General features: G+C 33.2%; 1 protein-coding gene across 2 annotated transcripts in view; it reads left to right on the top strand.

Moving 5' to 3' along the window:
- LOC143068939 (selenoprotein N-like) overlaps positions 1–13,524 on the top strand; it is a 55,022-nt gene that overhangs the window by 20,008 nt on the left and 21,490 nt on the right. The window contains exon 1 of one of the 2 annotated variants that reach the window (XM_076243337.1): positions 6,282–6,424. The exons of the other annotated variant lie outside the window; for it this stretch is intronic. Within the exon in view, the coding sequence (XP_076099452.1) occupies positions 6,362–6,424 (63 nt within the window). The 5' untranslated portion in view covers positions 6,282–6,361. Of the gene's footprint in view, positions 1–6,281; positions 6,425–13,524 lie in introns of those variants that run through there. 2 annotated transcript variants of the gene reach the window in all.

The following is a 13,524-nucleotide window of genomic DNA, read 5'->3' as shown; positions in this document are numbered from 1 at the left end:
ACTGTTTGCAAAAGTATAAATTATTCGTAATATTAAGGATATTCTTATCCCAGGCATAGATTACCTTAGCCGTATTTGGCAAAACATTTTGGAAATTTTCAATTGGGTTCTCAATGCTCTTCAACTTTGTTCTTGTTTTGCTTTCTAAATATTTTGATCTGAGCGTCACTGATGAGTCTTAGACGAAAAAGTAAAATCACAAAAATACTGAACTCAGAGGAGAATCCAATCGAAAAGTCCATAATCACATGACAAAATCAAAAAAAAAAAACACACATCAAAAACGAATGGACAAGAACTGTCATATTCCTGACTTGGTACAGGCATTTTCAAATGTAGAAAATGATGGATTAAACCTGGTTTTAAAGCGATAAACCTCTCACTTTGATGACAGTCTCATCAAATTCCGAAACGCGCTTCTGGCGTATTTTAAAACTATAAGCCTTGTACCTTTGATAACTCTTTACAAACAACATTATATTGCTAGGTCTGATCAAGTTTCAAAACTATTAACATGAATTTTATCAGCAATCAAAGAACTTCAGAATTATTGTGTAATTATATAGGGCAATATTAGGGACGACATAAAAAAAAAATCAACGAAGGATAAAAAACGTAATTCAAATAGTTGGGGGGGGGGGGTAAAAAAGTTTTGTTTAATTGACATCGGTTTTATATATATCCTTATTGGTCAATCAATTTTTCCCAAATTAAGTTAAGAGTGGGGTAGGGGGTCAGTGAAAAAAAAAATATGAATTAAGTTTTTTATCCTACATTGAACTTTTGATGTCGTCCCTTAATCAGACGAGGATCCTGCAAATTGAAAATCGAAAACTCTAATCGAATAAATACAATCCAAGTCTCCGGCTTTTCTCTTGCAAAAGTATATTCGTTTGACTTACTAGTATCTACCTTTTAGGTCCGTGTAACACTTATCAATTCAAAGTTTTAAAAAGTTTTGAATTTTTAGATTTTTGGAATTTTGATCAAAGTTTTAAAATATCAAAATTTCAAATTGTGTAAAAGTTTTGAAATTTTGAAATTTTAACCAAATTATTAAAATATTAAAATTCTAAATATCGTTTTTAAATTGGATAATTTAGGACTTTGATCAAACTTTCAAAATACTAAACCTTACGTGCAATTTTGATTATTTCACTTTTTGAAAGTTTGCTTTTTTAAATTTTTGATTAAAATATCAAAAATAGAAAAGGGGCGAAAAGAGGGGTACCTGTAAAAAGCGAAACGAAATAAAAGCGGAACGAAACGAAATAATATGAATTGAAAACATACTGAGACTTAAAAGTTTATGTATGAAATAAAACCACAGACAGACAGTTGTAAGCGGTGAAAAAAATGGATGACAAAATAAATATTTCTCAAAAGAAGTGAATTCATTTCAAAACCAGACGTACGGCTCTGACATTGGCCATTTTACTTGCTGGTTTTTCTAGCACCCATAGTTTAGGAGAAACAGGAGTAACAGTAAAAACTGAAAAACTCGCAGTAGGTCAAATAGTATGGTAAGGTTGAGCATGCATACATATTTTCTACTGAACTCTAAGCAATAAAAAGGCTCAATACACGGACGGTGTATTATCTCTTTTGATTTCAATTTTTTTTCTGTTTTGCTCTACGACTTCTTACTTTCTGCAATCATGTTTGCTTAAGAATATATCATTTCATGTACATTATGAACGATCATCTTTAACGTTTTAATCTGTTCTTTGTAAGTTGTTACCTTAAATATTCAGCTTTGAGCGTTCAATAAGAAGGTCGATCAAGAAAAGCGCTTCGGTCGTAACTTTAACGTTATGTTTTCATTTTTATCGGTTGTATGACGATCATAATTATATTGACTTGTATCAATGATTTTAAAATATTCAGACTCTGTTGTAGCTACTTTACTCTGTCAATTTCAAATATTTTAAAATTTAGATCGTTCAGTGTTTAAATATTCAGACTCTGTTGTAGCTACTTTACTCTGTCAATTTCAAATGTTTTAAAATTTAGATCGTTCAGTGCTGTCCATTTGGTAATTTTACAGACGTTATCATGCTTATACATGTTATACCATCATAATTGTCGTTCCCGATAAAGTTTTAGAATTGTGCTGGGTCAAATCGCACATTATTATTTGTATTTAAAGCATATATGTGAGCTCTGTTGTAATAAGCCATATAACCTATGTCATGTTTAACAAATTTTTAGAATGATGCAATCGTCTTAACTGATATTCGGTTTGACTTTTTCATTGTATAAATTTCAAGATTTAGTAAAAGTTTAATCTAAGAGGACGATTCATTTAACATCAGAATCTGACTGACGAAGGATATCTGTTATCCGAAATATTTCTAAATAATTACATTTATAGTTACCTTTTTTTGTATTTGGAGTTGTTGTGTACACTTTTTTAGGCGTTTATATATATATATATTGTACGCTGAAATTAAGAGTACTGAGATCAAATATTAGTAGATTGGAGCCAAGATACTGTTACAAGGTACAAATGTATCTACAAAAACTAATCATAGATGGATACCAGGATATAAATTTTGCCGGTTTTTGCGCCAGACGCGCGTTTCGTCTACAAAAGACTTATCACTGACGCTCGAATCAAATTAAGTTAAAAAGGCAAATAAAGTCAAATAAAATTAAAAAGGCCAAATAAAGTAAACGTTTAAATCCAACTTCTGGCTCTGGTTTTGTAAAATTTGAAACCTTTCATATCATATACATTGTATAAACGTATACCATAAACATTATTTTCACGAGCATTCATATTTATGTAATAGTTGCCGCTGTACTACATTAGGCGCCCATCTAGCATTCATATTTATGTAATAGTTGCCGCTGTACTACATTAAGCGCCCATCTATCCATTTGTAGTTGTCGGCATTTTGAAAATTGAAAATTCTTTTCAAAAGTTTATATCAGCGATAAATTGTAATCTTTTGGGGAATCCAATATATAGATAGTCACTTTTTTTTACTTTGATACTACATTTGTACCATGTGTACCACGAGGGCCTTCGATAATGGCACATTAAAATATTCTGTGCCAGCAGAGTACAAAAGAAAAATTCTGAATCCAAATTTTCTCCGTGCCTTATAGTGTTAAATTTTGAACCAGACAAGCTGATTAATAGCGATGAAAAACTTAATAAAATTGTTACCGCGTCGACAAAACAACCACACCCCACTTTTAAAGTTAAATGGTTTCTCCCTTATAGACAACGGTTGGACTGGTTATCATATACAGCTCCATCATGGGTCCTAAATCAACCACTGTTTTTAAATAGTAAATAAAAGAAAAGGGATGTTTTTGTATTAAAGGATATTATTGTTCCGTATTTGCATTTTGTTATTTGAGCATTTTTAAGTTATCGTACGACAATCGACTTTGAGCAAACTAAAAGAACACATGTACATCCATCCAAAATGGGGCGTGTAAAAAGAAGCCACACTGTCAGCTACATGATGTTTTTTTTTTTTTCATTTTTGGCCGTACACCAATGTTGCTCTCGAAAAAACAGTACAATGTAAAACGCTGAATTTTAAGTAAAGAATTCACCTACGGAACGCTGAAACTGTAATTTGAAAGTCAAGAAAAATAAGAACCGAAACAACTGAAGAGGTGTTTGGCCAAAGTGAAGTTAAAACATATCAAGTACAATGTAAAACGCTGAATTTTAAGTAAAGAATTCACCTACGGAACGCTGAAACTGAAATTTGAAAGTCAAGAAAAATAAGAACCGAAACAATTGAAGAGGTGTTTGGCCAAAGTGAAGTTAAAACATATCAAAATCCATCTATAAGGGCTACTTTGTCCTAGGGAGTTGAATCCTACGTTTCTTCGTAATTTGTATGTAAACAACCTATTTTAAAATGGCGATTTTTTTTGTTGCCAGTGACAAATATTTCATGAATGTTCCGGAAAAAATTAGCAATAAATGCAACAGGGAGAGAGTGTGCATAATGAAGACATATAAAACCTTTCAATTAGTTTAATTGAGGTCTGGAGCTGGCGTATGGCAGTAACTGCTAGCCTTATATATAGTAGTTCTTTGTTATTTTATTATCATTGTCATTTTGATTAGTCAAGTTCTTTTGTTTCCTATTCTGACATAAGACTTGTATTTCCTTTTCAAGTGCGTTTTACTGTTCGTATTACTGTGTATTTTTCATTCTTTATTGGCTAGAGGTATAGGGGAGGGTTGTGATCTCACCAAACATGTTTAACCCCGCCGTATTTATGCGCCTGTCCCAATTCAGGAGCCTCTGTCTTTTTAAGTCTTGTACGATTTAAATTTTAGTTCATTGTTATATTTCGGAGTTTAGTATGACGTCTATAATCACTGAACCAGTACACTTTTTTGTCTAGGGGCCAGCTGAAGCACGCCTAACACAACGTTCATTGCGACGCTATACATTAAGTATTCCTTCCGTATCATTTCATGGAACTGAAATAAATCATAAAAGGCAATATATTATCGTCATTCAATCGATAAAAAAGAAAACAAAACGTTTAAAGTTGCATGCGACCGAAGCGCTTTTTCTGGATCTACCTTCATCGGGAACATCAAAAAGATGAATAATACTATTTGGTTTACTGCGAGTTGGTCAGTTTTCACTGATACTTCTAAATGTTTGGCACTGGGAACACCAAATAGCTCTGAATTATTTACCTCAAACGCTAACCTTATATAAGAGATTTAAATCAACTTATTTGATTCCGGTTTAAATAGGTTTAATTAATTTTTTTTTATAGATGCACAACCTTAAAATTTCCGGATACTGTTATCCCATGTGATGTCTAATATGTTTCATAAAAAACCCGACTTCTTCTTTTCATTATTTATTTTGTAATTAAAAATGATTTGATATATTATCGTGCTATTTATTCATAATTAAGAATGATTGTTATCAGAGCCGTGTTTACATCAGTGTTTACAGGTACCCCTCTTTTTGCTCCTTTTCTATTTTTGATATTAATCAAAAAGTGCAATAATCAAAATTGCACGTTTAGTTTAGTATTTTAAAAGTATGATCAAATTCCTAACCTATCAAATTTATAAACGATATTTAGAATTTTAACATTTTAATAATTTGGTTAAAATTTCAAAATTTCAAATTTTTTATACAATTTGAAATTTTGATATTTTAAAACTTTGATCAAAATTCCAAAAATCTAAAATTTCAAAACTTTTTAAAACTTTGAATTGATAAGTGTTAAACGGACCCTTTTACACTAGAGTATACTCAATTCTAAGCTAAAAGAGCAATTGAAAGAACTAGTCAAAGTGTTTCATAAAAAATGGCTAATAGGTGAGGGGGAGGACAGGGGGGTACCCTTCTCCCACCCCTCTTCTCCTTTCTCCTACCCCCGTTCTCCTTTCTCCCATTAGAATAAAACATCTCCTTTTGAGATATTTTTTTTCTTGAAATATTAGATCATTTTTTAAAAGGAGAGATATTTTATTTTTTCTCCTTTCTCCAACTTTTTCTCCTTTCTCCCAGCCTTCCTCTCCTTTCTCCTACCCCCTTTCTCCTTTCTCCCACACCCTTTCTCCTTTCTCCTACCCCCTTTCTCCCTGTCTTCCTTACCCCTGTCCTCCCCCTCATAGGTACACACACATGTAGCTTGTTTTAGGAAGGAATATTCATACTTTGTAAAAATAAAACACCAGTGATTCGAGGAATAAATATCTGGTACTGATCTCATCAGCATGCTTAAATTTCTCATTGACAACATATTTGTAACATTTCGAGGAATTTTATAACAAACAATCGGCATGCCTATCTGAACTTATTTTGTTCCTTTCTTTCATAGAGAAAAAACTTTATACAGGAGTTTCTTTTGAAGAATAAAAAGAATTTAGCTTTGTCCTTTAACTTCATCAATGCTTTAGCCTGCCTGATATCTTGAATTCTAACAACAGACCATTGAAAACTGAATAAAATGATAAACTAATGTGTCTAATGTCACCTTAATTCTTTTTATTTTGTTGACCCACATCAAATTGTAGCGTATCACCGGTCACGTGATCTTTTACGTTAACGTCATACCGCCAACCGACAGCATTTTCACGTTGCAAAGGACGTGTTTGTTCAAAAACTGTACCGTTAAAATTATCATGGCTATCAACCAACTGTTCGGTTAGCAACTGAAAGTTGCCATTTCCTGACAACGGCTGTCAGTTTCATGACTAACTTTACTAGGATAAACATACGGCGTTTCACGACATTCCTTGTTTTGTGAGAATAAAGATTCTCTTTGTACTGAATCTGGATTTGTGACACGTTCATATTTATGGAAATATGTGTATTTGAGTCTTGTGAATGTGCATTCATTCTTGACAATGAAGTGTCTAATTGTGTGTTATCTGTACGGATATTTGTGTTTCTTTTTTCCGACTTTAAAGGTAAGTTTGTGTTTTGTTTGTGTATTTTTGTTACATCTATTTCTAGTCCAGCCCTGGCCTCAGTGACTCATTTTTTTTTCATTTTTTTTTTGGTTGTCACTGAGTCCAGCTCGCCCTCCATTACCTTCAATGGTGCAAGCTCCCGGGTAGATTACCCGGGGACGATAGAGACAATGCCAGAGCGCTCAAGTACGAAAAACGTATCACAAATGGTAAAACTTGATAAAATAATGAAGTTGCATACCTGAAATGCTTGTACACTATATGGAAACTCATCTTAACAGAAGGAAATCCCTTGCAGTCGGAGTTGTGGACATCTTGTCTACATCAGTAACGCTATTTTACGGAACGTGACGTTTCTACGCTATAACGTTAGACGAAACGAATTCAATGTATCGATAAAGATTTTCAACGTTTAAACTCGTAACACGATACCGAATGGCATATCTCCCGATTTCTAAACTTTTTGGCACACTTGTATTTTGAATCGAGTTACATCAGTATAAGTCATTGTATGCATAAAAACTTGGGTCACCATTTTTGGTCTTGTAATTTTATAGGAAAACGTCAATTTTTGCGACAAATTCACATATTGCTTTTTATCCATCAACAGAAGTTAAAAGGTTGGTTAATCCGGATCCAGTTCCAAATATCCACCACTCATCATAATATTATGGCTAAAGCTGTAGCAAGGTCTGCCAGTCGAGCTCTAAGTTTACTTTAATTGTTAAATGTGAAGCACATTGTGGTTTAATTCTAGCACAGTACCTTTAAAACATTATTTGATACTCTGGTCTGGTCAGTAATATAGGGTTATTGCATGAATACTGGGGAATATTGTCCCGAGTAGAATTTTATATTGCACGAGCTTGCGAGTGCAATATATGTTCTACGAGGGACAATATTCCCCAATATTCATGCAATAACCCTTTTATTGTATAGCAATATAATATTTGAAAGTAAAAATTGGTTTAAACTAAGATTTAAACGTTGATGACGTCATGAATTTTGAAGATTTATTGCACTAGTGCAATATTAGAATTTATTGCACGCTAACTTTTGGTTACATTCTGTGGGAAATATTATATTGCTATACAATAATAAGCTACGGTGCATCCATTTGGGGCACTCGTTCTTTTTCTTGTATCAACGCTGTCCAGAACAGAGCTATCAGGTTTTTTTTTATAGGTGTTGGCAAGTATACGCCAAATGATGAAATTAACGGGGACATGGGCTGGAGACCTCCTAGTGTAAAACAATGGACACGTGTATTTAGGCATTGGGTAAGATGTAGTGCCATGACCAATGACAGAATAAATTATAAAGTTTTCAAATGGTCACATAAAAATGCTGTAAATAATAAGAAAAACAGGTGTAATAGAGTCATGAAAAAAACCTGAAAGATTGTAATTTTCAATTGATTTGTATACTAGTACTGCTAGTGTGCTGCATAAAGAAAATTGTTCTACAAATTGAATATGTTTTATTTAATAAATATATTGCAGAATGGCAAACGAAAATTTTGTCACAGAGTAATGATAACAAGCTTCGTACTTATAAGCGATATAAATCACAATATTGTACAGAGTTATATTTAAAACAAAATATATCTATTAAATTAAGAAGTGCTTATGCAAAATTTAGATGTGGCGTTGCGCCACTTAAAATAGAAACCGGACGATATAAGGACGATATGAGAAAAAGCCAATAATTGAAAGATGTTGTTTTATGTGTAAAAACGAAATTGAAGATGAGAAACATGTAGTTACTTTGTGTCCTTTATATGCAGACCTTCGAAATATATTGTATAATAAAGCAGTAAAACATAACGATCAATTTTATAACTTGTCTATTGACGAAAAAATTATATTTTTACTCAGTAATGAAGGACTATTAAACTGGTTCCCTGAAAATTATTCTAATTTCAACCCATAAATGTATAATATATAAACAATAAACCGGTCAATATAAACAAAACAACGATACCAAGATCGACGCTCGTGACACTTTTTACTTCCAATATTCTCAAAGAAAAACAGATACCCGGAATAAATACACGGTGGAATAAAATTACGCCAACATATGCACCCTCTATATAAGTAAAACACTCCACGCAAAAATTCCAGTTTGAAATTGTGCGCCATGTACGACATGTAAGCCGGAGTCTGTATTCTGCGTGTTATTTTATATCATGTATCATAATGCCAAATCCATGGCAGTAACCTGTCATTTCCAAAAAAAAAAAAACACCTGACGATATACGCAGCTTTAGTACAAGCATGCAAGCAGGTATACAATTTAAAAGACTGCCGTCCTAAAAGATAAGCCGTATACATGAAACCTATATATACCCAGTGCAAATTGGACTGCCGAACGGTTACTGAAACAATATGATGGTGCTATTTTATAAGGAATGTGGTGACAATTCATGTATCAATAAATATGCAGTGTAGTGAAATGGGAAACTGGTGTTATCAAATGTACCAATGTTAGCAAGCTATCATGTACGTCAGTTGGTCTTTGGTGGAAAATTGTTTCATTGTCAACTATACCACATCTCCTGATTTCATTATGGTTTGATTTTTCTCCAGAAGTTCAATTAGAAGTTTAAGGACTTAAACAAATATGTACTAGGAAACTGAAAAATGTCTAGGGTTTTGATGTCGTTAATTGCATAGACTTTGCTATCTTATTGTATATCCCATACCTCCATTTATTCACACAAAGAAACACCAACACTAAAAAAAAAATCCAGAAACTATATCGGTTCGATATCGGATTTCTTCTGTACAGAACAATGAATTTCAGAGACTGTTTTTACTTGGAATACAGAGAAAGTTATTCGAACAATAACCATTTTTTTCTCATTCCATGCTAACAAACTAATTTTTGTATGATCATGAGTTTTAACGTTTGCTTGTGTTTTGCTTTTTCCTAATTCAATCCGTATTCTTTTAGTCCAATAAATTTCGTTTTTCTATTTTTCTATCGGTATTTTTTGTGATCATATTCAAACGGATGGGATTAACGGAATTGCATTAATAGGGTTACAATTCCCGGATTTTCATACATCAACCTGAGTTTTTATAAATTAAATTCCTACTTCCAAAACAAAATTTTATAGGGATACGGCGTGCATTATAAATGAGAAGTTTTTGCAAGAATATAAATGAGAAGTTATTGCAAAAATAAAAATAAAGTGTTAAAACTCAGTCCGTAATGCATAAATAAATCTTGCAGATGCTTAGGTATCAATAGAATATTTAAAAATGATATTTTTTAGGGTCAACAATAAGCAGAATATTCCGGGGAAAACGATAAAGCAATCAATGTCAAATAACCGTTACGTTTTGTAACAAATCTGTCGGCACTCTGCATCCGTAAGGAAATTAACAGTTAAAAATGTCACATAGTTACCAAAACAAAAAGAATTTTTATTTTCTAATGATTTCATAATTAAAGAACTTGCTGCATTAACTCGGATGTCTGAACGGTTTCTGCGGGTACAAAAACCATTCACACCTGTAAAGGAATGTTTTCATAGTTGGCCATATCTTCCAGGACTAAAAAACTAGAATCTATATATAACTCGAACGATTATTCCGTTTCTTCGTAAATTTCCAGTCAATGACGGGACAATATGAAATCTCTTCATCAACTAATCATTACACTTTTATTTTTTTAATAATTTTTCAATCCAAGTGTTAACGGAGATGGTCTGACCCTGATACGATTTTGGAAACTGGACTTGGAAAATGATAAATCACCAGCCAAAATACTTTATTTGGTCCATATGTTAATAGCGGATATGTGTTTCTTTAATTTGAAAGAAAGAGAAAAATGTATCAAATTGCATCAAATTACAATGTTAAATTGAATACACTAATAAAAGACTTTAAGTAAAAAACAATTTCAGACTTATCATTCGCTGCTTAAGAAAAAAAAACCCAAACTTACCGCGTTGAAGTATTTAAAACAAGAACTTTAAAAAAAATGAGAGAAAATGAAAATCGTCAGTATTAAAGTTGTTCTTCATTTTGGTCATAAGTAACAATTGATTCACATTCAAAAAGGTTGATATATTATATGTTATCGCAAGGAAATGGATAGAGCCGCCTGTTGGCCGTACGGCAGCCCCAAATTAAATATTCGGGAATTTTCATGGAATTTCGGGATAAAAAAATTGTTAAAAAAATAAAAGTGTGATGATAAATTAATGAAAAAATTTATTATAATAATTGTCTTGTTTATTTACTGAAAGGAACCATGATATGTGGAAAAGTTAAAACTGATTAATTTGGTTTGAATTTCCTGTCACTTGCCGGGAACTGACGAAAAAAACACAATCAGTAAACTTCATCTGAACAACAGAAGGTACACATATATAAACATGATTTAAAGTGTCATAATTTACCAGCAGCATTCAGTGCCCTAAGGTCCGCGTTTAAATAGTTTGAGGTGCAAAATAGTTGATTTAACGAGTTTAAACGTTGAAAATCTGTATCGATACATTGAATTCGTTTCGTCTAACGTTATAACGTAGAAACGTCACGTTCCGTAATATAGCGTTACTGATGTAAACAAGATGTCCACAGCTCCGACTGCAAGGGATTTCCTTCTGTTAAGATGAGTTTCCATATAGTGTACAAGCATTTCAGGTATGCAACTTCTTTATTTTATCAAGTTTTACCATTTGTGATACGTTTTTCGTACTTGAGCGCTCTGGCATTGTCTCTATCGTCCCCGGGTAATCTACCCGGGAGCTTGCACCATTAAAGGTAATGGAGGGCGAGCTGGACTCAGTGACAACAACAACAAAAAATTTAAAAAAAAATGAGTCACTGAGGCCAGGGCTGGACTACATCTATTTCATCCCCTGCAAACTCGTAAATTTGTTTGCTATACGGTGTTGAACTTTTTTGCTCAACATATTTATCCTCCGGTCCAAAATTTCTAAGCTTAGAGCTTAGAGATGAGAAAAACCTTTTAGCTGAAGGCTGAAGCCATGTTCAGTTTGTACAATATAAAATTCCAATTTTACAGCATATAATATTTTATTTATTTCCAAACTATAGAAAAATAAATTTTCTCACTGTTTTTACAAATAAAATTCTTTAAGATCAGCGGACGAGCCCCCAATGTCATGGGAATCACTATTCCCGAGTTCTCTGATTTTAAAGAATCAATGCCGAGTAAAGTTTCAATGATGATTTATTTGACATTCTACAAATGATCACAAATGTAACATTTGTAATACCAATAAATACACTATAATTAAAGCATACAAGTTTACGGGAGTGCATGGTGGTGTCTTAAATAGCTTAAATATGCTTAGCTGGTTACCTTTTAAACTAAGTGTTTATATTGTTGCTTCTGTAATAGTTTTCACTGGTGTATCGTCTGCTACCGGGTTCGAACTGCTCCAATTTATTCTTTGCCATAATACTCATTAGTTACTAAAATGTTTTTCAAATGTGTGACATTTTTGTATACAAACATCAAAAAACGCACGACGATATCAATGATAAAACGTGCTTGGTATTTTTAAATATTCAAAGCTTAATACACCTTATCGCTATATAATTTGTCCGCCATTACTGGATATCACACAGGTTCCCGTAAAATTTTGACGTCACAATACAGTATATCTGACGCCACAATGGAAAAGTAATGGACTGCATAGACTGGTTCCCGATCGCAATATTCAGTATGTTACACATATACCAATAGAGTATGGCTAATAGCTAATACCTGGAACGTAGTACCGGGAACCAGGATATGGACTGCAGGGCCGTAAAGTAAATTGAGGCAAATGGGTCAAATGCCTCATGTTAAAAATTCCCCCCCCCAAAAAATAAAATGAGACAAAAGATTGTCGTCATATGAAATTGTTTTCACGGAAAGTGTCTTGCAAGTTCTCTTCACTCTCTGGTGTCGCCCCTGCAAGTTTTTTGTGATCCATATTTCTATTTTACTTTTAGTTTTCAGAGTTGATAGTCTATTTTTTATACTTCTGTGTCCCGGCAGGGGCGGATCCAGCCATTTTAAAAAAGGGGGGGTCCTAACCCAGGACAAAAAGGGGGGGGGGGTTCCAATTACATGTCCCCATTTAAATGCATTGATCGTCCAAAAAAAAGGGGGGTTGCAACCCCCGGAACCCCCCCTCTGGATCCGCGCCTGCCCGGGTTTGTTTTTTGTTCATGCATAGTCCTACTTTATGATTATAGTCTGAGTGTTGATTTTCATTTGTTCTGGTTTAGAAATGTTGCATGTCCACCGATGTCCAGACATTGTGCGAGAAGATAATTTAAGAATATAAGAGGCTACGATGGACACAGAATAAAACGGTTCTTTCTGCATGGAGAATTATAAAAAACTGGCTTATTTTGTAAATAAAACTAGATCACGAGCTAACATGGTTTAAATCAAAGTAAGGTCACCAAATTTCCCGGTATCAAATCATTTGAAAAAAAACAACAACGTATTGCTATATCATTTAATATGACCTTTTACATTGTAGGGTTAATTGCATTAAGTCGTGTTCAGACCCTTTATTAAACAGAAAATTAAATAAATGAATATGGAGTGCACGGGACCTAATCGTACACAAAGTCAATGCATAGAAACGTCAATGCATGGTCAAAGTTTTTATTCCTGTTCTTCATCTTGAAAGCTGCTGGAGGGTCTTCAACAAAAAAAAGAATCATACGTTATTAAAACAAGATCAAGATGGTCCCTAGTTTCGACTTAAGCGGTACTAGTACTTAAAGTACAATACTGCACTATCACTATATTAAATCTATAGTCATGAAAGATATCACCAAAGTCTAAGCAAAATACAAGACAAGAACAGACAGATCCGGTATTAATGATTATGAGAATTACGATTTTTGTTTTATCCTACATATTGGTCTTTTAATATTGTCTCTAAAACCTAACAGTCTTAAATTACAATGAATCTATGTTTTTGCTTTGAGACCAGAATATTGTCGAAAATATAGCTAAACATTAATTGCGTTAGTCGTTTTAATGTAAGAAAGAGTCCGGGAAACGCTCATAATGCACGATTTTGAGTTTATTATCTCAGAGCTTCTGGGGGA

The sequence above is a fragment of the Mytilus galloprovincialis genome, chromosome 3, assembly GCF_965363235.1.
Source record: "Mytilus galloprovincialis chromosome 3, xbMytGall1.hap1.1, whole genome shotgun sequence".
Lineage (NCBI taxonomy): Eukaryota > Metazoa > Mollusca > Bivalvia > Mytilida > Mytilidae > Mytilus > Mytilus galloprovincialis.
This window is presented reverse-complemented; position numbering and strand designations above follow the sequence as displayed.